At 50.9% G+C, this 26,681-nt stretch overlaps 1 protein-coding gene across 4 annotated transcripts; it reads left to right on the top strand.

Annotated features, from left to right (window-relative positions):
* Nucleotides 1-216: 216 nt before the first annotated feature.
* On the top strand, nucleotides 217-25,270 carry SIRT6 (sirtuin 6). 4 transcript variants are annotated; one of them, XM_074978504.1, is made up of 8 exons: nucleotides 217-303; nucleotides 1,579-1,706; nucleotides 8,310-8,492; nucleotides 16,814-16,873; nucleotides 18,002-18,097; nucleotides 19,756-19,836; nucleotides 22,414-22,537; nucleotides 24,808-25,270. In XM_074978504.1, the coding sequence occupies exons 1-8, from the start codon at nucleotides 238-240 to the stop codon at nucleotides 25,153-25,155; spliced, it is 1,086 nt and encodes a 361-aa protein (XP_074834605.1). In that variant the 5' UTR covers nucleotides 217-237; the 3' UTR covers nucleotides 25,156-25,270. The 4 variants fall into 4 exon arrangements, with proteins under 4 accessions (XP_074834605.1, XP_074834606.1, XP_074834607.1 ...); XM_074978506.1 differs by lacking the exon at nucleotides 217-303 and adding an exon at nucleotides 1,376-1,492; XM_074978507.1 differs by lacking the exons at nucleotides 217-303; nucleotides 1,579-1,706 and adding an exon at nucleotides 7,743-7,857.
* Nucleotides 25,271-26,681: the final 1,411 nt, after the last annotated feature.

The raw sequence follows: 26,681 nt of genomic DNA, 5'->3' as shown, positions 1-26,681 counted from the left end.
GCACAGATCGAGCTAGTACAGCCCATTCCCTGCGATCCCAGCTCTGCCCAGCTGGCAAGCCTGAGCTCGTGCCAGGAACAAACATGGCGCCGGGCGCCGCGCGCCTCAGAGTTTTGCGCATGCGGCTTGAGGGGCGGTGGCTTCAGTGAGCCCTGCCCTGTCGCTTCCGCCCTGCCCTCCCCGAGAGGAATTGACAACAAGGGAAACTTTATTGGTAGCGGCGGCGCCGGCGGGAGGATGTCGGTGAATTACGCGGCCGGGCTCTCCCCCTACTCGGACAAGGGCAAGTGCGGCCTCCCCGAGGTGAGAGCGAAGGAGGAGCTCCCGCCCCCGGCTCCTCGCCCTCCCGGACCCACCACTGCCTCCGGGGGGTCCCTTCGCCCAGCGCTGGGGCCTCCCCGCGCCCCCTTCCCCCGGGCTGTTCCCCCCGCCCCCGACGGGGGCCCTGCGCCCCTCCCCCGCTTCGCCCTCACCCACCTGGCAGGGCCTGCGCCGCCCCTCCCCCAGAGGCTCCCCCCTCACGCCCCCGACAGGGGCCCGGCGTTCCCAGCGCCCCGCCCTTCGGGACGCTTCCCCCAGATCCCCCACCGGAGCCCGGCCCTCCCGTCTCCCCCTCCCCCGGGTGCTGCTCCCCCCCCCCCCCACCGGAGCCCGGCCCTCCTGTCTCCCCCTCCCCCGGGTGCTGCTCCCCACCCCCCACCGGAGCCCGGCCCTCCCGTCTCCCCCTCCCCCGGGTGCTGCTCCCCACCCCCCACCGGAGCCCGGCCCTCCCGTCTCCCCCTCCCCCGGGTGCTGCTCCCCACCCCCCACCGGAGCCCGGCCCTCCCGTCTCCCCCCCCCACCGGAGCCCGGCCCTCCCGTCTCCCCCTCCCCCGGGTGCTGCTCCCCCCCCCCCCACCGGAGCCCGGCCCTCCCGTCTCCCCCTCCCCCGGGTGCTGCTCCCCCCCCCCCACCGGAGCCCGGCCCTCCCGTCTCCCCCTCCCCCGGGTGCTGCTCACCCCCCCCCCCCCCCACCGGAGCCCGGCCCTCCCGTCTCCCCCTCCCCCGGGTGCTGCTCACCCCCCCCCCCACCGGAGCCCGGCCCTCCTGTCTTCCCCCTCCCCCGGGTGCTGCTCCCCCCCCCCCCCCCCACCGGAGCCCGGCCCTCCTGTCTTCCCCCTCCCCCGGGTACTCCCGGTCTTCCTGTCTCCCCCTCCCCCGGCTGCTCCCCTCTTCCCAGGGTGGTTCCCTTCTCCTCTCCCCCCACCAGTTGGGATCCTGTGCTCCCCTCCCCCCGGGGTGCTTCCCCCCAAACCTGCTTCCCCCCCGCCTCGAGTGCTGACTCCATCTCCCCGAAGCAGCTGGGTGGCTTCAGTCTGATCCACAGAGTGGCCAGCACCAGGCCATGAGTTCAGGCCACCAGCGCTGATTCTGTGCAGCCCCGCTGCTAATACACGTTTTTCCTCTGTCAAGTTGTATCCCTGGTGTGCGGGATAGTAGCTTTGTGGCTCAGGTGAAAGAGCTCCGCTTCCTTTTTGCGCGCTGGGGTGGCAAGGTGCTTTTTCCTGACTTTCCAGTTCAATGTTGCCTTCCTCTCAGATTTTTGACCCGCCAGAGGAGCTGGAGAGAAAAGTGTGTGCCTTAGCAGACTTGATCAGGGCCTCTTCCAATGTAGTGTTCCACACAGGAGCTGGGATCAGCACAGCCTCAGGAATCCCAGACTTCAGGTAAGGGCATCGTATGAAAACACAGCCTAATTGTTGAAGCAGCGTGGGCTAGTGGTCAGAGCAAAGTGCTGCGTTAGGGCTTGTGGGCTCTGTTCCTGGCTTTTTCAGTGTTTCCATTTCCCTACATGAAAAATGTGTCCAGCTCCCAGGAGTTTGGCCAAAGATTAATATTTGCAAAGTGCTTGGAGATCCTTGGAAGATAGATGCTTGTAGGAGTGCAAGGGTTAATTTGCTGTGTCAGTGATGGAATATGTGATATTTATAGTGAAAATGTTTCATTAATGAGCAACAAATAGTTGTCTTCTGGCTCCATCCCTGCTACGTAGCCAGTTAGCCTGTGTGTTAAGTGTTGTGGGGAAAGTAGTCCATGTCTTCAGTAGCTTATTGTTATTACTTCTGGGGAACAAAACATCCCCTTTTCTATTTCTCTTGGAAATGGAGGTTAGAGGCTTTTTCTCCTTTCTATCTATAGTGTGCTCTAATTTGCCTCCAAAGTCAAGAGCTTGTTTTTTTTTATTGGCCAAAATGGTGTCCACTTTTTATCACTCATTTGTCCATGCTGGTAACTAGTGTGACAAAAACATAGAATAACCCCTTTACTAAAAACCGTCACAAAGTGGGTCGGGGGGGAGGGATAAGGAAGCTGATTGAACAGAAATTGAAAGGTTAAATGCCTTCAAACTGCATGAAGACTATTTAAAAATATGATTCTAGAGACTCAGACTAAATCAATAACACAAATGAACAGAAGGCAGTAGACTAAAATTGCCACGTGCCTAAACAGCAGAGTAAAAGGGGTAGTAAAAATGCAAAAAGCTGCCCTTTTAAAATTGAAAGTTAAAACCTCCTGAGGAGAACAGAAAGGAGTATAACCTCTGGCAACTCAAGTATAAATCATGTAATTGGGCAGGCCAGGAAAAAATTTGAAGAGCAGCTAGCAAAAGACATAAAAGCTAACAACATTTTAAAACAATATGTATCAGAAGCGGAAAGCCTGCCCAACAATCAGCGGGGCTGTTGGAGCAGAGGAAGAGGAGGTTGCTGCGGAGAAGCTAAATTAATTTTTCATTGATTTTCACCGCAAAGGAGGAGATCCCTAAATCTGAAGTATTATTTTGTGCAATAAATTTGATGATCTGTTCCTGGCTGAAGTGTCAATAGAAGTTTTGGAACAATTCATAAATTAAGACATAATAAGTCACCAGAACTAGATGGTATAATAGTTCTGAAGGAATTCAAATGTGAAATTGAAGAACTGCTAATTGTGCAATGGAACCTGTTGCATAAATCTGTTTGACATGACTGCAGGGGAATTAATTTAATTAAACGGGCTCCAGAGACTCTCCTGGCAATTGCAGCCCAGTAAGCCTAACTTCAGAACCAGCCAAATTGGTTGTAATTGTAAGAAAGAGCAAAATTACCAGGCACATAGATGAAGACAGTATCTTGTGGCAAAGTGAACATTGCTTTTGCAAAGGGGAATCATGCCTTGCCAGTCTTTTAGGGCTTGTCTACACTACCACCCTCCTTCCAAGGGAGGATGGTAAGTAGGGTGTTGGGAGTTTACTAATGAAGTGCTGTACTGTGTATGCAGCAGTTCATTAAGTAAATTCCCCCCACCCCCACATTTTGAGTAAAGGAACTTTGAAGTTGCCCCGGCACTTGGAAGTACCGGCGGGTGAGCCGTGGCTAGACGCAAGCCAGTACTTCGAAGTTTAAAACTTCAAAGTTGCTGTTGGGGGGCGGAGCTTGCTTAATGAAGTGCTACATATGCAGTGCGGCACTTCATTAGTAAACTCCCAACACCCTACTTAACCATCATCCCTTGGAAGGAGTGTGGTAGTGTAGACACAGCCTTAGTGTGTCAAACCATTGACAAGGGCAATCCAATCATTACAAGGTCCTGGGACTTTCAGAAAACCTTTGATATGGTCCCTCGGCAAAGGCTCTGAAGCAGAATAGGTAGTCATGAGATAAGAGGAATAATCCTTTCTTGGTTCAGCAGCTGTTTAAAAGATAAGATACTCTGTTTTCACAGTGGAGAGAGCTAAATAGTGATACCCTCTTGGGGATCTGTGCTGGGACCAGTGCTGTTCCGCATATTCATAAATGACCTAGGAAAAATGGTGAACAACAAGGTGGCAAGATTTGCTGTTGATACAAAATTTCTCAAGATAGTTAACGCCAAAGCTGACTGCAAAGAATTAAGAGAGGGAACTCAAAAAAACTGGATGTCTGGGTGACAAAATGGCCGACGAAATTCAATGTTGATAAGTTTCAAGCAGTGCACATTGGAAAACATAATCCCAAGTGCACAGTATAATGGGGTCTAAACTAGTGGTTATCGCTCAGAAAATATCTCAGCGTCATCATGGATAGTTCCCTCAAAACATCCACTAGATGTTCTGTGGCAGTTAAAAAGGTAATAGAATGTTAGGAGCTATTAGGAAAAGGGATAGATAAGAAGATGAAGGAAATAAGGAAAAGTTATTTACTTGTTCTCATAAGAAGTAAGGGTCACCAAATGAAATGAATGGGTAGCAAGTTTAAAACAAACAAAAGGAAGATTTTCTCCATGCAGCACGTGGTCGGCTTGTGGAGCTCCTTGCCAGAGGAGGTTGTAAAGACCAAGATGTTAACAGGGTTCAAAAAAGAAATAGGTAAATTAATGGAGGTTAGGTCCATCAGTGGTTATTAGCCAGGCTAGGTAGGAATGGTGTCCCTAGCCTCTCTGTCAGAAGCTGGAAATGGATGATCTATGGCGAGGGGCTGAGAGTTTTGGGCTTATTTCGTTTGCAGAAGAGAGAGGCAGTTTGATAGCAGCCTTCAACTTCCTGAAGGAGGATTTAAAGAGCATGGAGAGAGGCTGTTCTTAGTAGTGAGGGATGGCAGAACAAGGCTCAGTGGCCTCAAGTTACAGAGGGGGAGGTGTGGGTTGGATTTTAGGGGAAACTATTTCCCCAGGAGGGCAGTGAAGCACTAGAATGCGTTACCTAGAGAGGTGGTGGAATCTCCATCCCTAGAGGTTTTTAAGCCTCAGCTAGACAAAGCCCTGGCTGAGATCATTTAGTTGGGGTTGATCCTGCTTCGGGCAGGTAGCTGGTCTAGGTGACCTCCTAAGGTCCCTTCCAGCTCCAGGATTCTGATTCTATGAGAGGGATTCCTTTGATGATTGCTTCTGGGGCATCTGGCATTGGCCTCTACTGGAAGAAAGGACACTGGGCTAGATGGAGCTTTGATCTGACCCAATGTAACCATTCTTATGACAGAAAATACCATAATGCCACAGTATAAATCCATGGCACACCCGTACCTTCGGTACTGGTTCCGATCACCCCATCTCTGAACAAAATATTAGAATTAGGAAAGGTACAAAGACGGGCAATGACGATTAGACTCCAGCATCCATGTGAGAAGAGATTAAGAAGAACGGAACTATTGAGCTTAGCAAAGAGACAACTAGGAGGAGACAGGATAGAGCTCTATAAAATCATGACGGCTGGGGATAAAGTGAAGGGGGAGTGTTACTTACTCTGCACATAACACAAGAACTAGGGGTCAGTGGATGAAATGACTAAGCAGTAGGTTTAAAACAAGCTGCAGGAAGTACTTATTTACGCAACACACCGATATCCTGGGTGTGTCTACAGTAGGAACTAACTTCCCAGTTAGGCGCTACTTCAAAGTAGCCAGCAGAGAATCTGCACACATTTTCCTTTACTTTGAAGTGAACTTCCAAGTAGAGGGCCCAACTTCAAAGCCCTTACTCTGTTCCCTACTCTCTCAGGAACGGAGTAGTGCCCTACGTTGAAGTTTAACTTTGAAGTAGGGTGTGTGTGGACGCTCAGCTTTGAAATTGTACTTCGAAGTAAGCAACTTCAAAGTTATTTTTGTAGCATTGACACAGCCCCTCTGGAACTTGTTACTGGAGGATGCTGCGAAGGCCAAAAATCTGACTGGGTTCAAAAAGAAGCAGACAAGTGCAAAAAGGAGAGGTCAATCAACGGCAATTAGCCAAGGTGGGCAGAGACTCTATCCCATGCTCCTGGTGTCTCTAAACAGAAGCTGGGGTTGGATGACGGGGGATGGATCATTCAAAATTGACCTGGTGTGTGTGTTCCATCTGATATACGTGATCTCTGGCAGACGCCGTATGTTGAGAAGAAGGGCCATAAAGCCAGGGCTTTGAGTCAGTTACGTGTAGAACGTTTGATTCTGTCTGTTTTCCAGGCCTCTCAGTTCTCCTAAGCAGCAGGTGGTGCTGTTTCTCTGCAGACCTATCTGAGCTACCCCAGAAGCAGGACCTTGCACACAGGCTGTCTGGGACTCAGCCGTGCAATTCCACTCAAGCTGTTGGCTGCAAATTGGGTTTTCTTTGACACAGCAAAATGCCCCCTCGTGCTTGTTCCCAGCAGGTTACTTTCACTTCCGGTAGTTGTGACTATCATCGGCCTGCCTTGCCAGTGAGGGGATGCTGAGCCTAAACAGAATGGGGTTCCCCTGGAACATCTCACTAAGTGGTACAGGTTGCACCTCCAAAAACTGGGGCTCTCTGGTCCAGCAGCATCAGTGGTCAGGTAAGATCATAGATGCTCCTTGACCACAGACCTCGGGAGACAAAGTTGTGGGAGAGCAGCCACAACAAGGTGGGTAGCCCACCTGGGAGCAGTATGGGGCCAGAGCCCTGTGGCAGTGTGAGGCCAGGATTGGCAGCCCCATGGCAGCGCAGGGTTGGGGCCCACCTGTAAGTGAGGTGCTGGAGTCAGAGTGCTGCCCCGGTGCCTGGGGTTGGGCCTTCCCAGCAATGAGGCCACAGCTGCATAGTAGCTCCACGGCTTCCTGCCCAAGGGCCCTGGCCCCAGGGCCGTGCTGCCAGAGCCTGGGCCACCCAGGACCCCAGCAGCAGCTGGGCAAGGAGCCCAGCGGAAAGAGGTTGGGGAAGCCAAAGCAAGATGCCTGCAGCAAGTGCTGATGACAAGGGACCTCCCTGCTCTGGCAAATTCACTCCTTCGGGACTGGTCGGGTCCTGGTGGTGCCATACCAGGGAGGTGCAACCTGTAATGTTATCTCCTCGGTGGCTCCTCTGCACTGCAGGCTTGTGCTCTTCCAGGAGGGAGGGGGAACATCACCATCCATTTTCAGATGTGGGAAAACTGAGGCACCGAAGTGACTTGACCCACCTGAGGTCACACGCTAGTCGTATAGGCTAGAACACACATTGGCCAGCATTCTGTCTGAAGGGTGTAACAGTGGCAGGTGTTTTAAGGGGGTAAAGCCAGGAGTAATGGGATACACATGGGCTCAGTATTAGGAAAGCAGTTGATAGCAGAGGGACCTTAAGCTGTGGACTCGTTTCTCAGCTGAAGTCATGCAAGTGTCATTGGTCAATTCATTTAAGAGCGGGAAAGACACTGGAGAGAGAATATCCCCTATGGCATCATTGTGCCCCACAGCTGCCCTAATAGGTCTCTTCAGTCGCTGGATTTTTTGATGGGTGTCTAGCTAGGTGCACGGTGCTGCAACACGCTCGTTCCCCAGTTACTGAATCTTAGGTACACTCAAACCTCTTTAATACGGCAGCCCTGGGAAACGGGGGCTGCTGGATGATAGAATTTTCCAGGAGGCAGTGGGGGTGGGGTGCTTAGCTGGTGCCCTGCTCCTGGGCCACACGTGGGTCTGTGCCCCTCGCTGCTCCCAGGCACTGCCCAAAAGCCTCTGTAGAAGCCCATTGCTGCGCTGCTGTTCCCCCAGCTGCGGGGGAAGGAGACCAGTAGCACGCAGAGTCGCTTCCTCCTCCCTGTCTGCCAGGATCTGAACCACAGGTGTTCTGGAATCGGGGACACCCAGATTAGGGATGTTCCCGTGTGCTCTGGAGGTTGAATGTAGAGGGCACTTAAAGGATAGGTGTATATCTCACAGTGGGAAATGAGGGGCACTTTACCTGGACAGGCGAGCAGGAAATAAAGTGTGGAGAAAAGATGATAAAGTACAGGAAATGGAGCTACTTTCTTGCATCCTCCAGCTCCTGTTTCCAGTCTCCTCAGCGTGCAAGTTACGTATTAATTGTACATGGGGCGACTCAAGCCGCCACTGAGTGAGCCTTGGGATTTATCTGGAAGTAGACTGGTGTGGACTCTTCCTCCCTTCCCAGGTGGGCCTTCCTCATACGCAGATATGTCAGGCAGTTACGTCTGATTAAGCCCAATACCGCTGCACAGCTAGTGTGCCTTGTGGTCTGCAGGCAGCTTTGAGAGCTCTCCTGCATGTTTTAGGCCCTGGTCTGCCCACCCTTCGTGCCTGTACTCTCAGTATCATTCTGGGTCAGTGCAGAAATTTAGTCTTGTTTCCTTCTTGCTCGTTAGTTTTTAATCTTAAAATGTTGCCTGCAGTAACGTTGGATTAAGCACCCAGGTCGCAGCGGTAGGGCCCAGATGTGTTCTCATTGCATCAAGGGCAGAAGTGCTATGGTAGCAAGTCTCCTTTGTTCAACAACTGACTTTGCTCTCCCCTTCTTAATGGGGGCGAGCCTGGTGTCTGCTCATTGCTGCTTAATGTCGGCTAGCTCCAGTTTTAACTTGACTTCCTTCCCTTCCCCTCCAACAGGGGGCCCAATGGCGTGTGGACAATGGAGGAGAGGGGATTGTCCCCCAAGTTTGACACTACCTTTGAGAATGCGAGGCCTTCCAAGACCCACATGGCGCTGCTGGAGCTGCAGAGAGTCGGCATCTTGAAGTTCCTGGTCAGCCAGAACGTAGATGGCCTGCATGTGCGTTCTGGATTCCCACGGTACTGTGCTTCCGTTACCCAGCTCTACCTGCAGGGCCCAGGCACCTGTAGCAGGCGCCAAAGCCTGTCACATTACTGCTTCTTATCAAACGCTGCTTTGCAGGGTAGTGTGTGTGGATGCTGCACATGTCTCTGCTAGTGCTTGTAACGTCCGTGCTGTCCTTAGATGAAAGCATTCCTGGAGCCCAAGCCCCCTGAGCTTTAGAAACAACATGGGTTCTGAATCATGTCTGTATTAAAACATCTGTTAGTCCCATGGCGGCAGCAAGTGTGTGGATGGGCTGTGCTGTGGGCTGTGTTTGAGGAAAATAAGCTTTATTGCATCTAAAGAGAGGGGGCTTTTGTGAGACCAGGGTTGAAGCAGATATCAGCCTCCTTCTGATACCGTACCTGCACCGTCTACAGCTCCTGTGGTACCACCATGGCACAAGCTAAACCCAGCCTTGCTTGCTGTGTTGCTGTTGCTAAAGGGGGGTTTATTTGTTTAAAGGCAATGACCCATGTAGCTCCTGGACCACTTCCCAAAGCTGTTCTGGGACTCGGTACCAATGGATTTGAACTGCCCCTAAGATCCAGACCGCGCCCCCCCCACCAATCCCTGCCCCTGCATTAAAGGGCAGACATTGGTTTATATAAAATAGCAAGTACTAATCACCATTGTAAACATCACAATGCACTGTGTCGGTAAGGACTGACTTGGCAGACAAAGTACACTACTCTACTCTGCCATTGTCTTCCTCTGTGGGCTTATGGGGACTGTTGTCTTAGCTTGCTAGTTCTCCTCTTTGTGTGTCTGCAGGCGAAAACGGGGAAACTTCCATTCAGTCACTAGCCGATCTAAATAGTGCTAATGTCTACAAAGCATTGTTAACGTATAAGATGCTGTGCAGGAAAAACGTAGAGGACTCCATTGTGTCTGCAGAGAGGTACAGAGAGGGAATGGAAGTGCACTCAGCTGATGGCTGCTTTCCAAGAACTGCTTTTGTGGGCATATAGGAACAAAGTGCAACCTCCCCTTACAGGCAAGTGGAGCCTGCAAAGTCGACAGATCCCAGGATGCTGTTCATGGTGGAACACTGCATGCTGGGATTTGTAGTCTTGGTGGCTGACATCTACAGAAGCCTGGTGGGGAACACTTCAGTCTCCCTGGACACTCAGGGGCAGGTTTAAGGGTGACAGTCCTGAAACACACAAATTTCAAAAGTCAAATGGAGAGGGAAATCTCTGAGCTGCAATTTATTTACAATTTGACTCCATTAACCATGGATTAAACAGAGACTGGGAGTGGCTCGCAGCTTACAAAGGCAGTTTCTCTGCTCTGGGTGCTGTCATCTCCCCATTAGACTCTGACAAAGGCTCACATCCCCCTGTCTGATCTGACTTGTTTTTTCCTCTTTTGATAAGTACTGTTGATACTGGGCCATTTCCACCTTGCTGAATAGACCTTGTCAGCTCTGGCCCTCCCTCTGCCTGGGACCCCGTTCTTTAAATACCCCTCTGAAACCACACCGCCACTCATTCATCTGATGAAGTGGGTCTTTGCCCACGAAAGCTTATGCTGCAAAATATCTGTTAGTCTATAAGGTGCCACAGGACTTCTTGTTGATCTCTGAAGGAAGGATATCTGAAAGCTGCCTTGTTAAGTTCCTTAGGTTACTTGTGGGCTGTCACAAAGCTGGCATGTCTGCATTAGAGCAGTCAGCTTCTCTTTATGGGTGCGATGCTGACACAGATAACCTAATGCTTGTCACGAGGGATGGATTGTTTGCTTGCAGACTGAAGCCCTCTCTTGCTGCTGAGATCCAGCAGCCTTCCCTCAGCGCATTCTGTCCACGCACCTCAGTGCTAACCTAGAGGGAAGGGGGAATCTGGTCTCTGTAACCTGCCCAGACTGCAGCTTCTTTTTGAAAACTGCCAGTAAGGGTGATGCTATTCATGGCCTATTGTGGACACCCCTCTTCCGGAACTGGACGAAGACCATCAGACTTGTTTTAAAAGAGCTGGGTTGGCGCTCTCAACCCTTTTGCAGGAGTGTCCTGTTTTAGGGAAACTGGGTTTCCTCAGGCAGGCCCACTGATGGGAGTGGGGCAAAAGGGGGAGTTGCCCTGGGACCCGGCGATTCAAAAGGGTCCGGGGCTGCCAGGTGGCTCCCGCACCTCACCCCTCACACTACTGCAAGAGCAGATGGAGCCCAGGGCCTTTTACATGGCTGCTGGAGCACCACATGGCACAGTCCAGGCAGCGCTGAGGGCTGGTGGGGTGGGGGGCAGCATGGTGTGCTCCAGGCAGCGCTGAGGGCGGGGGGGGGGCAGCGTGGCGCGCTCCAGGCAGTGCTGAGGGCGGGGGGGGGGGCAGCGTGGCGCGCTCCAGGCAGTGCTGAGGGCGGGGGGGGGGCAGCGTGGCGCGCTCCAGGCAGTGCTGAGGGCGGGGGGGGGGGCAGCGTGGCGCGCTCCAGGCAGCGCTGAGGGCGGGGGGGGGGCAGCGTGGCGCGCTCCAGGCAGCGCTTGGGGGGGGGCGGGGGGGGCAGCGTGGCGCGCTCCAGGCAGCGCTTGGGGGGGGGGCGGGGGGGGCAGCGTGGCGCGCTCCAGGCAGCGCTTGGGGGGGCGGGGGGGCAGCGTGGCACGCTCCAGGCAGCGCTTGGGGGGGCGGGGGGGCAGCGTGGCACGCTCCAGGCAGCGCTTGGGAGGGCGGGGGCAGCGTGGCGCGCTCCAGGCAGCGCTGCAGTTTGCTGCCCTCAGTCGTGTCCTTTCTGTTAGCATGGAGCCCCCCCCCCCATCACTTTCTTGGGGGGCTTTGAAAGTCTCTCCCACCCATCAAATACGGTTCCTAAACCTTAGAGAAAGCCTTTACTGGCACCTGAGTGGGTCTGCAGTGCCTCTAAATTACACTTCACCACTTACGTCTGTAACAGATTAGGAGGGACCCCATGGGGAGAGAGTCCTCAATTAAGGTTAATTATCGTCAGTGCTGTGGTTTACTTGATTTGTTTGCTTCTCTCCCTGCCTCCTCATCTTAACAGAGCCCACAACATTATGGCGCTGCGCCGCACGCTCTGCTCTGACATGTGGAGGACGCAGGCTGTCCGATCCCCACCTGTATGGCAGTAGAGACTGAACGGCACTTAGGTAAAGACAGCTTCAAGGATATCCTCAAAGGAGGCCGCCTTTCCGTTAGCTCAGTGTGGAAAAGGCAGCTTCTGCCTTGGAGACAAACTTTCGTCTCCAGTGAAAATACCCCAGAGGGAACATTTCTCGCACTTCAAACAAAGGGGTGATTTGCTTTGTGTGCTGGAGTGCTTGGATCGGGGTAGATGAGAAGGCAATTTTAATTCAAGAAAGAAGATATAAAGGAAGAGGAGCCAGGAGAGGGTGTGAATGGGAATTTGCTTCCTTTGAGAAGGTGCATCTGACACCCAGCATGAGATGGGATGAGCTGAGGAGCAGATCTCGTTTGTCTGGGGGAGATACTTGCTTGTGTTCTTGTCCCGTGAGGATGCTCCGAGCTTAATTCTTTTGCTTTAGCAATCCAAATGGCCCCTCTACAGAGTCAGACCAACGGGGTTAGAAAAATGGTGGGCTCTACAAATACGTTTCATTTTCTTTTGGTTGGGGGGTGCCAGCTTCACACCTCCAGAACGTTCTCGTGAGAGCCGTGACGGTGGCTGTCCCATGTGGTCATGCGATGTACACAGTCTTGCAGCAGTTAAACTGAAGGTGTGAGCGTAGATACCAGCTTCCCATCGAGATGGGGCAGGGGGGTGCTTAGCCCTGCACTCTGCCTCAAGCCCCACCCTTCCACCGCTCCTTTCCTCGATCACCCACCTGTCCGCACCCCTGCTCTTTCCTTTCCATCCCTATTCCGTGCCCTGGCCCCTCTCTGCCTCTTTCTGCCCTGTCTTCTCCCTGGACCATACTCTATATCCATCCACTCCTCCCTCTACCCTCCTCCAACTTTCTGAACACCGCAAAAGAGCTATTTACGGTGCTCCAGAAGTGCTGGGTGGAGCAGGGGGAAGAAGGGAAGGACAGGAGTTGATTAGCGGGGCCCCCGGCTAGTGAGAGGTGTGTGTCGGGGAGCTTGGCTGCCAATGAGTCCTCAGCACCCACTAATCTTTTCCTGTGGATGTTCCAGCCCCAGAGCACAGAATTGGTGCCTCTGAGTGTAACGGTTGTTTTTTAACTGTTGCAGTTCCTGTGCGTGGGCAAGGCATGTGGGTCATTCTCCAACACTGATCTGAACACAGCTTGTTGGAAAGGAGTGTTTTTTCTATGAGAGGAACGAGACTCAGATTTTAATTTATCTAGGAAAATGTTAATTCCGAAATGGAGAGAAGGAAGTGATTGAGACACGATATAAAAGCAACCGAACTGCCTTTTTTAGGAGGAGGGAAAAAAATAAAAAAGCCCAGAAGAGAAGGGGGATATATTAAACCGCTGGTTACTGAGGTGGGTGTGGCTGGTAGGTGCCACTAACTGTCTTTGGATCTAAGGGAAATGTGAGAGTCTGTGCTCTAGGAAGAATTGATTTGCTAGAGTTTGGGTGACATGGACAGGACAGGGGAGGATATTTTCCTATACAAAACTGGCCAGGCTCTATTTATTTTTAGGCCTAAGTATTGAGTGCAGTAGAAGACAGTTTCTCATCCTAGCTAAAGTAAGCGTAAAAGCTACTGATCAAAATGGCAAATGCTCACAAATTGCCAAATATCAGCATGTGAATTTCTGATGGAAGATGGGTAGATTGAGGAAAGGGGTAGAAAACAAATCATTGTGGACAATATTTACACTGCCTAGAGCTGATCAGGAGAAAATGTTCGTGTTGGCCTTGCAGTGCAGGAAATCTGTTTTTGGTTTTTGTTTTCCTTCAAGATCATATGTCATTGCGTGAAATTTTGCTCATTGAGGCAGAAGAGCAGAATGTTGAGTTTGAGCCCGCACATGAGATTTTCTTGTCCCTGTCCTGGACTTTCCAGCAGCTCAGCATTGGCTGGTTCCGGAGCAATCTCTGTTCAACACACACCAAAAAAAATGGCAAAAATCAAACTGTGACCAAGTCGTGGAAACAGCTGAAAAGCAGAGAGTTGATGAGAGTGGCAACCTCTCATTTTAATGCTGCCATGTAGTAAAAATGAAGCAATTTGAAGAAGATAGAGGTTTAACCTCCCTAATCTGGAACTCCTTTGTCTGGCAACATCCATAATCCAGCACAATTTTGCTGAGCCAGACAACCACGTATCATGGGTGTGCTCAAGTTACCCAGTGGTCCCATCAAGTTTGTTTCCAGCCACCAGCCCTGGCTCTCAATGTTCTGTGCTGTTGTTTAGTTGCAATTTACCCCTAGATGTTACCTAAGAACCCCGTAAGCAGTGGAAGTGTTGGTAATGCTGCTAGACAATATTGACCTCCTGTCGTCTGGCAAATTCTCCTGTTTGGCACTGGTCAGGTCCCGAGGGTGTTGGACGAGAGAGGTGCAACACTGTGTTGAAGCAGTTTACCCTGGATATCGTTTTCCAGGCAGACTTAAATGCCCACGTCCACACTGTAAATTGTATGCAAAGAAACAAGAAAAATTACAGGGAGAACTAAAACAATTAACACTGAGGTTAGTTACAAATGAGAAATGACCTGATCCTAACAAGATACATCCATAAGTTCTACTTAATAGAGCCGCCTTTCATACGGGAACCACTCCTTCCTGAACGATATTGCTTCCAAGTTGTTGAAAATACTATTCAAGAGTACAGAAAAAAGTATCAAAACAAAAAGCAGTCAAGTAGCACTTTAAAGACTAGCAAAAGTGCTACTTGACTGCTTTTTGTTTTGATAGTGTATAGACTAGCACAGCTTCCTCTCTGTTACTATTCAACATGCAAGAAAAAAGTATGATGGGGGCTTTTGCCATTTCTCCAGACAGTGTAAATTAAATGGGGGGAAAAAGTGAGATCTCTGCAGCAGTCATCTGAAACTACTACTGGATAAGCCTCAGATGGGTAGCTGTGTTAGTCTGTATCTGCAAAAGCAATAGGAAGTCCTGTGGCATCTTATAACAGATTTTGTTAGAGCATAAGCTTTCGTGGGCAAAGACCCACTTCGTCAGATGCATCTGTGTGGTGCCACAAGATTTCTTTGCCCACGAAAGCTTATGCTCCAATAAATCTGTTAGTCTATAAGGTGCCACAGGACTTCTTGCTATTGTACAGGTTGACTATACAGCCTCAGGGTAACAGAGCAGGAGTCAGTCAGCACCTGCTTTCTGGGACTTCTAGAGTGGAAGAAGAGCAGATCCTTAAAGAAATAGTAGCCTGGATTTTCTCCCAAGTATTGACTATTCCTCTGGGACCACCATCCTCTCCCCCATCTCCTGCCTTTGCATTTTGTCCACTTAAAAAGTCCCAGGAGTCTTAAAGGGACATATCACAAAATAGCTGTTGGCTATCCCCTTGTCCCTACAGTACTTAAGGACACAGTCCCTCTGCTACAAGTTAATGTATCCCTCCCTAAAGTGCTGATTTAGCAAAGCACTTAAGTCAATGTGATTTCAGCATACATTTAAGTGCTTTGTTGAACTCAAGCCTAACTGCCTACTTGTGCTTCCAGAATTATTGAATTTCTACAAGTCAGCTTTGGGTTTTCAGTCCCAGCTCCCTGCTGCTGATTGCAGAACTCAGGGAGGCTGGCTCTTTACATCTGTACCCGGCAGACACCAGTATGTCGAAAGTTGTACTCAACATAAAGGGAACTTTGATCAAAACCAATCGTGCACTTCCCACAACAAAGGACCTTACAAAGAGGCACAGATCTGATAGAAGAAAATGAAGATGGTTTCCAAGGTAGTTGATAAATCAGGCTGATGTTACTGTCACAGTGTGGGTGCAAATTTCTTGATGTAGTTAGCATCAATAACGTGGAACCACACCAGGACCTAATAATAATAATAATAATCGACGTTACGGACCCACATCATTGCTGATCTCGAACAAAAATCACAGATGAGGCCCAGAACAGGGAGAAGAAATCAGAAGGGTGGTTAGGAGTATGCAGTCTAAAACTTCTCTTTCCTTCTCAAGCATTTCACACTGAAACTTGTCCCACTGTTGTGGTGTGAGGTGCTGCGTCACCTCTAAATGGTGGCAGTAAAATCAGGAGAAAACAGTGCAGCTCAGTTCCAAAAGGTACCTGGTTTTCAAGGACCTGCTTTTAGCATTAGTCGAACATGTCTTTAATGCACTTGGTTTGGATGAAGCTTCCTAGTAGGCAAGGTGCTGAAAGAGCAAGCAGGTTGATAAATGGATATTGTCTGTATCAGAGGCTGTGTCAAAGATGCAGACCGGTCTTGTGCACTGGCTCCCGGCCTTTGTTGGTTCAAGTGCCACCTTATCAAAAATCTGCGAAGTGAACGGCTGGGACATCACGCTGGCTTACCAGGAACAGTATATGGGATCCGCAAGCTAGAACACTGGAGTGGAAGGCAGGAAAGCAGGATTACCAGCTCTGCTAGTTACCTGTTGTGATCTGCTTCCCCTCTCTTGGCCTGTTTTCCCCCATTCGTCCTTTGTCTTGTCTGTTTGGATGATAAATGCTTACATGCACGCACGGAGCACCCTGGTCTTTATCGGAGCTTCTGTTAATAGTAGTATGGTTGCAGCTAGTGTGGGAATTCTGTTACGTTTAACTTACAGAAGTGCTGGCTTCTCCTTTGAACCGACTTAGATTGGGTGCTCCTTCGGGCAAAGACAGTCCCTGTGTTCTGTTTGTGCAGCACCTAGCACGGGGGGACTCGACGTAGGACTGGAGATCCTATGTGCTACCGCAGTGCACGTATATGTAGAAAGATGCCTTATTCTCTACTAGGAAGGATTCCCCTAACAAAGGGAACCCCATCAGCTGCCTTGGATTAGACGTGTGGGTTAATGGGGTTTTGGGGCGCTGTGGAAAATGGATGGCAATGCTGAGGGTGTCGCTAACAGATGGCTCGCGAGAAAATAACCTGGCTCATCTGGAGGGTGAGTCAGCCTGTGGCGCTGCCATCACAGAAACCTTGGGGCCAAATGGTCTTCTCCCTGCCAGCACAGGAGTGTTTCATCCTGAACAGTACCTCTCAGAGCCAGGCATTGTCAGAGCCTTAACCTGAGACTGTTCAAGCCTGATGCAGCCGCACCATCTGTAAATAGGTGTCTCCTGAACAGCCTGAGGTGTCACCCAGGGGCAGAGTTGCCACCGGGTTTCTCAGATAACAAGCAGCCCCATAGCAGCTGAGAGACTCTCAGGTTTGTTAGGTCGTGAGCTTTCTTGGGTAACTCCCACTTGCTGTTTCTTCTGCAGGGACAAGCTGGCCGAGCTGCACGGGAACATGTTTGTGGAGGAATGTGTGAAATGCGGCAAGTACGTCATCCCTACTGCTTGAGACACGCTTGTTTGTGAAAAGGCAGCGTGAGCAAGTCTCTGCCCAGCTGCCCAGCAGCATGCCCCTTTGGGGTGTCTCTGGGGTACAGCTGGCTGCTGCAGTTCTGGATTCTGTTCTGTAACTCTGTTCTAGCTTGAGTTGAGTCTAATTGCCTTGTGGGCTTCTGGCAGATACACCCACGATGCAGAGAGCCCAGGAGGGGCCACGAGAGCAGATCCATTCCATGCAAATACTGGATAAATTCTTAAATCTTGCTGCTTGGTGAGGGGGAGATTGTTAACTCAGGCTCCATAGTACATCCTCATAGCGCTTGTAATCAGTTTATCATGTTATATATCATGCCCATGTGTTTCTGTTGGTGGGGCAAAGAGGGGAGGGATAGCTGAGTGGTTTGAGCATTGGCTTGCTAAACTCAGGGTTGTGAGTTCAATCCTTGAGGAAGCCCTTTAAGGATTGGGGCAAATAGAGGTCCAGGGTGGTGCTTGGCCCTGTCAAGAGGGCAAGGTACTGGCCTAAATAACCTCCCTTCCAGCTCTAGGAGATCTCCAATTGGTCATGCCCAGGCTAAAATATATCACCTGTCTTTCATGTAGCAAGGACTTGTAGGCCATGTCTACACTAGCCCCAAACTTCAAAATGGCCATTTGCATGGCCATTTCAAAGTTTGGGGCTAGTGTAGATGTAGCCGCAGGGATCTGCTCAATAGGAATAAGGGGTCGCAGCAGTCTGGATTTTGCCTTTTGATTCTTAGCAAATACAAATTCTGAATTCTGAAGCTATTGCTCTGAACCCCTCAAGAGGGCGATCACCGCAGGTAGAACTAAAGCATAGGGCCAGATTACTCCCAGGCTTAACTATTCACTAGTTACCCTGGGGATGGATTTGGCCGATAATGTTAGTCGGCAACTTCTCTTAGCACCCAAGGGGTGTGAGTCTCTGTTTCTCCACCTTTATATCTTTCCCCCTATTACTTAGTTGCATGGTCTAGATCTGGCTGGTGTAGTCTAGCGTTTGCCATATGTACACACATGCGTGCTAATTACTGTGTACGGACTTTGTTTTTTGTCTCGCGTTCTGACTCGGGCCCTTTCTTGTCACATCCGAAGGCAGTACGTGCGGGATGCTGTTGTGGGCAGCATGGGCCTCAAGCCGACAGGCAGGTTGTGTGACGTCTCCAAAGCTAGAGGCCTTCGTGCCTGCCGGTACGTACCATGTAGTGACATCCTCGGGGGAGGAGAGGGAAGGAAAGCTGGGCTTGCGTCCTTTAGAAAAGTACCGTTGATGAAACTGTTGGACTTTGGCATTTCCTGTGCACGTCTTTGCTTTGCACCACAAATCCAAGCATACCTGGTAAGGCTCCTGTAGGTACTCAGCCGAGGGCCAATGGCTCATGTTTGCATCTCTGTGTTAGGAGTGGGGGACTTCCTACACTCAGACCCACGCAGGTCAGGTTGAAACTGTCTCCAATGAAGAGCCAAGACTGGGCAGGGAGATCTTGAAAGGTGCAAGTGGGAGCTCTGTTCCTCTTTGGAAATCTGTCCCCCACCCCCACTGCTCCCTGCACACCGGCTGCACAGGAGTCCATCGGGGCTGGCGTGTGCTGCATTGTGTGATGGCTGTGTCAGCAGGGCATTGTCTCTCCACCAGTCGTATATGTCTGATTCCACGCTGTCTTGTTGCAACCTTTAACGAGGAGCTTTGGTTTTAATTAGTCAGTTTTAAGGTAGAGATTCTTTGCCACGTGGTTTTCAGTGGAACCGTGGCAAATGGCTGGACGAGCCGCCCTGTGAAAACATCATCCACAAGTCGGCCCTATGTGCATTTCACAGGTGCTTGCCATCTTCTGTGGCACACTTCCTGCTGCTGCTTGTTCCTGCTACCTGCCTAGAGGTCTGGGCAAGAGAGAATGGCCCTGATTCTCCACTGCTCTGAACCCTCTGGGGTCACTTACACCAGTGCAAATTGGGTCTTGGTTACCACCATTCTGATTCAGTAGCTGCTTGCGCCCAGTAGGGACTGGTTTCCACGCCTGCCCATGGTCAAAGCAACCAAAAGTCAATCCCCTGTACTCTGCTTCCACTTACCCATCACCACAGGATTGTTATGAAGTTCGAGATGCAGAGCCACATTCTGACCTCGATCAGAGGGGTAGCTGAGTTACTCTGTATCTTCAAAAACAAACAAGTCCTGTGGCACCTTAGGGACTAACAGATATTTTGGAGCATAAGCTTTTGTGGGCAAAGACCCCCTTTGTCAGATGCATCTGATGAAGTGGGTCTTTGCCTATGAAATCTTATGCTCCAAAATATCTGTTAGTCCAAAAGGTGCCACAGGACTTCTTGTTTGTTTTTATTCTGCTCTCTGTTCCCTCTGTGTGTGGGCTGCACGGCTGGAACTCAGGCAGAATATGCCCCACAGAATCCTGTTTGCAGAAGGGGAGGGATAGCTCAGTGGTTTGAGCATTGGCCTGCTAAACCCAGGGTTGTGAGCTCAATCCTTGAGGAGGCTGTTTCAGGATTGGGGCAGAGAGATGCCAGAGACAATGCCAAGAGGGCAGGGTACTGGACTAGATGACCTCCCAAGGTCCTTTCCAGTTCTAGGAGATGTGTATCTCCTTTGTTTGTTTATTATTTTTTAACTCGGCATGACTGTCGGATCCCAGCTGAACTCAGGCAGGCAGGAGTTGTTAAAATCCATCTTTAAAGATGGAGCTAATTAGATATGGCAATGGAGAGCCAATCAAGATGAAGTGGCCCAGTGTTGGATGATGTGCAGCTCTGTAGATGAGTCTCTGTCCCTGGTGGTTCCTTGTCTGAGAGCAAAACTAACTCTGTTTTCTGCTGGATTTTTTCCCCCCCAGAGGAAAATTGATTGACACCATTTTAGACTGGGAAGATTCCCTGCCTGATCGGGACCTGAGTCTGGCAGATGAAGCCTGCAGGTAGTTATCTGCACAGCACTGTGTTCTGGCGCCCTAGAGTTTAAAACTCGGTACCTCGGTTAAACCGCTGCTGATAGCTCATCCGGCGTGAAACTTGTTGCTATGGGACTTTTTGCCATCTGCTGAGATGAATTGGGCTCTTCAGATACTTGGAATCTGATGTCCCACTCCCAGTTCACTGACCTTTTGCTCCAGGATTTTAACCCTGTCTTATCCTTAAGAATGACTGTAGCTGGCCAGAATTAGAGTGCAGTGGAAGCATGTTACAGCTGAAATCCAAGAGACAAAGGAGAGTAAAGTGCATTGTAAGCCTCCCCAAAGCCAGGTATGGGGAACCTATGGCCTGTGGGCCTGAGCTAGCCCCACAGCTTGCTTAAATCCAGACTGTGGTGAGGCTTGGGACTTCCCACCCTCCATAGTGGGGCAAACCAGTGCTGGCACTCCAGCTCCATGGGAAGTCTCCAAACCTCAGTGCCCCATATGGGGCTGGAGTGCCAGTGCGCCACTGTGGGGAGCCAGTACTAGGGCCCCTGCATGGAAGCTCTGTCCCTACACTCAGCTGCAGGCTCCACGCCTCCTACTCCCATTGGCTGGGAATCGTGGCCAATGGGAGTGGTGGAGGGTGGTGCCTGCAAGTGCAGGGTGATGTGGAGCCACCTGTGCCCCCTGCCAAGTGGGATCTGTGCCATATAAGTGCTCACCTCCAGCTGGCTCCTGCACCTTTATCCCCTGCTCAGACCCCACATCCCCACCCCCAGCTGGCTCCTGCATCCTACCTCCTGCCTAGACCCCATATTCCACCCCCCCATCTAGCTCCTGCACCCTACGTCCCACCCAGACCCCTTCACCCCTACCTCTACTCTGCCCCCTCTTGCCCACTGAACCCCTCATTTTTGACTCCACCTGGAGCCTGGGGGTGTCCGTAGAAGCGTTAACGCAACCCAGGGGAAGTCCTGAGCCTCACAAGGGGAATCCTGGTGTCCTGACCTGCATGAGGTGAGTATGTTTGTTTGCTTTTTTTAAATGCTTCTCAGTTAGGGGCCGTGTGTGTGTGTGTGTGTTGCGTCTCACTTGTGTGTGGCCTATGACTGATTTTTCTGTAGGTAAGTAGCTCCCTGCCCAAAAAGGGTTCCCCACCCTGCCTTAAGTGGATCTCTCTTTCTCCTTGAGAGAGAAATTGTACCTGGCTTATCATCCAAAGGCTTTGCAGGTGGGGGGATAATGCACCCTTCAGAAACTAACAGCTTTTGGCAGTGAGGTGGTGGTTGGATGATCCTGGGTGCTTGTGGTATTCCCCAAGAGGCAAAGTTATTTCCTGGGTCTTGTTCCTTATTCTCGATCTAGCATCTTAAGAGGCTGTAGCAGTGACTAGTGCCAAGTAAATAAGTTCCTGCCTCGCAGATCTTGCAATATAAAGGGACAGCATGTGGGAGGAAATGAAACGACATAAGAACGGCCACACTGAGTCAGACCAAAGGTCCATCTAGCCCAGTACACGTCTTCCAACAGAGGCCAATGCCAGGTGCCCCAGAGGGAGTGAACAGAACTGGTCACCATCAAGTGATCCCTCTCCTGTCATCCATTTCCAGTCTCTGGCAAAGAGACGCTAGGGACACCATTCCTACCCATCCTGGCTAGTAGCCATTGATCGACCCAACCTCCATGAATTGATCTAGTTCTTTTAAGAGCCCTGTTAAAATCCTGGTCTTCACAACCTCCTCTAAGAAGGACTTCCAGAGGCTGACTGTGCGCTGTTGGAAGAGGAACTTCCTTTTGTTTGTTTTAAACCTGCTATCCATTAATGTCATGTGGTGACACCTAGTTCTCACGTTGTGGGAACACGTCAATAACTTCTCCTTCTTCACTTTCTCTGTACCGTCATGGTTTCATAGACCTCTAGCCTGTCGCCCCTTGGTCTCTTTTCCAGGCTGAAAAGTCCAGTCTTTTTAACCTCTCTTCATACGGCACCTGGTCCAGACCCCGCCTCATTTTTGTTGCCCTTTTCTGAACCTTTTCCAGTGCCAATATTTCTTTTGTGAGATGAAGCGACCACATCTGTACCCAGTATTCAAGATGTGGGGGTACCATGGGTTTATATAGAGACAATAAATTATTCTTTCTTATTCTCTACCCCTTTTTTAATGATTCCTAACACTGTTTCCTTTTTTGACTGTTGCAACATCTAATTGTTGCTGCTGGGGGTGGATGGGTATTTACAAGACTTTCCAGGACCTGGTTTGTTGTTGTTTTTTTGCTGGGGTAGTAACTGGGGCCCCATAGTATTAGGCGCTGTACAAACACAGGAGGAGAGTCCTTGCCTGTACCAGCTGCCAGTCGCACACCAGGTCTGCTGATCATTTGAAATGGGGTTTTGTTTCCTGATTTCACAGATTCCAATTCTGAATTAAGGCGAGATGCAGTTTATAGTAACGCTTGTAACGTAAGGCTTGTCAGAGGGGGACTCACGTTAGGCATCCTGCGGGGAGTCTGGCCTTCTGTCTTAAAGGAGGCGACTCTGGTCATTGAGGCTGCCTCTGTTCCCTTTCAAGGGTTTGCGGTTTTATTTTCCATCTACAGAAAAGCAGACCTGTCAGTCACTCTGGGGACCTCTCTTCAGATCAAACCCAGTGGCAACCTGCCCCTGCTCACGAAGAGGAAAGGAGGGAAGCTGGTCATCGTAAATCTGCAAGCAACAAAGCACGTGAGTTAATATGCTTTGCTGGCCCTGTAAGCTCACTGCTGGCCAGCTGTAATCTGATAGGTCTCAGTCTTGTTCCAGCACTAGCACCCAGTGCTCATGGGCGCGTGATTGAATCCTGCAAAAGTGGGTCAGTCTGGGAGCCAGGCCTCCAGCTTATGCTGCCGGCAAGAAGAAATCAGCCTAGTTCGGTAAGGAAACATGCTGGGCCCCCATCATTAAAGACCTTTAAAGATCATTATTATAAATAATCCTTCCAGTGGGATCAAAGCCCCTCGCGTATCCCTGGGTGAATTGGAATCCTGAGTGTTAATTAACTCCCACAGTTAATTCCTTACTGTGACACTATGGAATTTAACTGTTTTTAGTTCTGTTCTGAGCTCCCTCCCATACCCTGTTCATTAGAATCCTGCTAAACAACCAAGGCGGCTTGTTTCCAAGACGGTCAAAATGCAACATGGTTGGAGGCTTTAAAACAAAACCCCGCTCAGGTCGTCTGGTTCCTGTCCCAGGCAGAACTCTGTAGCGATTCAGCCAGTCTATTTTGACCTATTTCCCATCTCAGAGCCCCCTACTAGCCCCTCTTCAAAAAAAAAAAAAAAGATGCCAATAAGGTGCTGCTCACTTCCTTCCTGACCAGAGACATGGGAATGTTTGTGACAATGGCCTGCCCAAAGACCAGTGTGTTAACAGGGTTATTCTGTGCTGTTGGGCCTCCCCCACAGAATCATAGATTATTAGGGTTGGAAGAGTCCTCAGGAGTCATCTAGTCCAGCCCCTGCTCAAAGCAGGACCAACCCCAGCTAAATCATCCCAGCCAGGGGTTTGTCAAGCCGGGCCTTAAAAACTTCCAAGGCTGGAGATTCCACTAGGCAACCCATTCCAGTGCTTTTCATTATATCCGACCTGTCTCCCTCACTGCAACTTGAGACCACTGCATCTTGTTCTGTCACCTGCCACCACTGAAAATAGCCTGGCACCGTCCTCTTTGGAGACCCTCTTCACATAGTTGAAGGCTGCTCCCAAATCTCCCTTCATTCTTCTGCAGATTAAATGAGCCCAGTTCCCTCACCCTCTCCTCATAAGTCATGTGCTCCAGCCCCTAATCATTTTCATTGCCCTTTGCTGGGACTCTCTCCAATTTGTCCTCACCTTTTCTGTAGGGGGAGGCCCAAAACTGGACACATACTTCAGTGGCCTCACCAGTGATGACTAGAGGGGAAGAATCACTCCTCTTGATCTGCTGGCAGTGCTCCTGTAACACAGCCCCATATGCTGTCAGCCTTCTTGGCAACAAGGGACCACCATTGACTAACAGCCAGCTTCTTGTCCGCTGTCATCCCCAGGTCCTTTTCTGCAGAACTGCTGCTTTAGCCAGTTGGTCCCCAGCCTGTAACCGTGCTTGGAATTCTTCCATCCTGAATGCAGGACTCTGTCCTTGTTGAACCTCCATAGATTTCTTTTGGCCTGATACCACAGTGTGTCTCGGTCACTCTGAATCCTGTCCCTACCCTCCAGCATATCGACCTCTCCCCTCAGTTTAGCGTCATCTACAAACTTACTGAAGGTGCACTCCGTCCCCTCGTCCAGATCATTAAGGAAGACGTGCAGCTCCTGCACCTTTTTGCTTCAGGTCTGAAAGGCTCTACATTCGTAGCTGTCGTGAAGGGGATACTAACTGAGCACTTCACGAGGGTGTTTTCCTGAAACCTGCATGGACACCTCTAATAATCCTGCCTCCGGGCACTGCGGACTCCCTCTTTATTTCTGCATCACTGTAATTGCAGGGATGATTTTGCAATCTGTCCCAACTGTTGCCTGGTCAGTGCAGAGCTGAGAGTTAATCCAAGGTGTGAGGCAAGTTGCTAGGAGTTACAAGGCCTTGCCCAGTTTATGTGTATGGCCGCAGCCTTTAAAAACCAGAGTGAAATCATGGGGAGTAGAGGCCCCTGGGGAGGGCCTTGGATTGCTTGGTGTTTGGAATTCCCCCAAGGCGGGTTAGCTGGGACCTAGTCCTGTGGGAACCAGGAGAGAGCAGAGGTACATTAGGGATCTGTGGCCCAACAACTGCATTTGGGGCTTTTCTAGTGTAAGGAGGTCACCAGCTCCTGAGAGGTGGGTGACCAGAAAGCTGTGGGCTGGTGATCCAGAGCAGGGCTGAACTGTGGCCGGTGTTGTAGAGCTGACAGGCTCCTGTCCGCTGGAGGTACGTGGGAGCATTCAGGCCAAAGAGATGTCGCTTTGTGACCCTGTTTCCTGTCTCTTGGCCCCAGGACAGACAAGCCGACCTGCGCATCCACGGCTACGTGGACGAAGTCATGACAAAGCTGATGAAGCAGCTGGGTCTGGAGATTCCTGAGTGGACGGGGCCAGCAGTGGTGGAGAGTTCTCTGCTAGTGAAGCCTGAACCACCCCTAAAACAGGACCCCGATGCTCGGCGCCTGGCCAGGGACGAGCCCTGCTCCCATCAGAACGGCACAGTTGAAGGGGCTGACGGGGTGCACCCAGGGCCCGGGACCGCACGCAAGGAGCCCGGCGACGGTCTGACACAGGAGTGTCCGGGCTCGGGCTGTGGTCCCGTAGCAGCCAAGAGAGTGAAAGTGGAGTCGCTGCTCACCTGACTTAGACTCGTCTTCGCTGTTGGTCATTCGGCTTAGCCTGGGCTGCTTTTCCTACCGTCCTTTTTATACCTTTAAACATCACCCACCCACTTTTGTAAATATTAAATATACTTAAATGGTGTGTGTCTCTGCAGCTGCCTTGACAGTCGAGGGAGGGCTGGTCTCCTGCTACCCTGCAGCTTCTGCTGTGTCCACAGTGAGCTTGACCCAGCTGTTTGCCTTGCTTGGGGAAGGAGGGCAGAGTTTTCTTGGCTTCTTGGGCAGGTCTGGCCTAAGGGCTATGAGCTCTGGCTCATCCTTGTGGGAGGGGCGGCAGGAAGGGAAACCCGCAGAGAAGCCAAAGGAGTGGCCCTTCAACAAGGGCAGCCACGTTTGGCCAGCCAGCCGCACCAGCGTGCTGAACTCCAGGTGGGCCGATGACCCCCAGTGCGCCGCAGCCTCGCAGGAGCTGGGAAGCCTGCATGTCTGTGGCACATGTCCTGGGCCGGGCACCCGAAGAGTTTGAGAGTGACGCTTCTCTCCCGTTTTACAGGAGGGCAAACGGAGACACAAGTGAGGGTAAAATTCTGAAGATGTCCCAGTGAAAACTGGTGAGACTCAGGCTCCGCTTTAGACGATGGGATATAAGCTCCGAAGTCAAACGTTACCCTGCAGGACTTGCCCAGGGCTCCTTCGAGCTGGTGGCCATTCCAGGCTTACCTCCCTCATTGCTCTCTCGCTACCACCCCTTCCTCCCTGCTGCGGGGCACTCAGTCCAGTTGCTGGAGGAACGTGACTTGCATCGGTTTGTTTCGCTAAGTCTGTGTTCTCCATGGCTGAAGGCCCTCATGGGTGAGCTCTCTGGGCCCCTCAGAATGCTTGCAATCTAAGTGTGTGTTACTCATCATACCTAGCAGACGTCCTGGCTGAGGTGGGCAGCTGCTGTCCAGCCAGACTCTAGGCATGTCTCTGCGTGAGGGTTAATATGCTCTACAGGCAGGTCTTTGAGCATGGCTTGGTTGGGGCTGCAGTAACCAGAGCGCCTGAGGGACAGATGCCTTTGTGGTCCTAATGAGATGCAGCGATTGCCCTTTTAAAGCAGCCTGGACCCCACCTAACTGCAAACAGATGGTAATTGCAGCTGGCTGATAAGAGCCCTGGCAGAGATTTGCTTTGTGATCAGAACCGGCTTCCTCCTCCTTCCGTGGGGTGTGAGCGTTTTGTGATTTGAAAGCGGGCTGTAGGGAACACAAGCTGAGGGTCCCACTGAACCTCTTTCTCCTACTCAGCTAATGCCACTGTATCAGAATTCCCTTGCAGCAGTTTGTGTTAATGGTAAAGAGAAATAGAAAAGGATTTCTCTTTTCTGCCTTTTTTTCTGTGCAGTGTGGATGTTAAACAGCTCAACCCAGTCTGGGTGGGGATGCAGAAACCCTCGTAGAAACCAGATTCCTGTCTCGGTATCTCTCCACAGCAGCCTTTTTGCAAAATAAGCTATTCTGGAAGAGCTATTCTGAAATGTGTTATTTCGAAATAACGCTGCTGCT

Source organism: Carettochelys insculpta, chromosome 27 (assembly GCF_033958435.1).
Source record: "Carettochelys insculpta isolate YL-2023 chromosome 27, ASM3395843v1, whole genome shotgun sequence".
In the NCBI taxonomy this organism is placed as follows: Eukaryota; Metazoa; Chordata; order Testudines; family Carettochelyidae; genus Carettochelys; species Carettochelys insculpta.
This window is presented reverse-complemented; position numbering and strand designations above follow the sequence as displayed.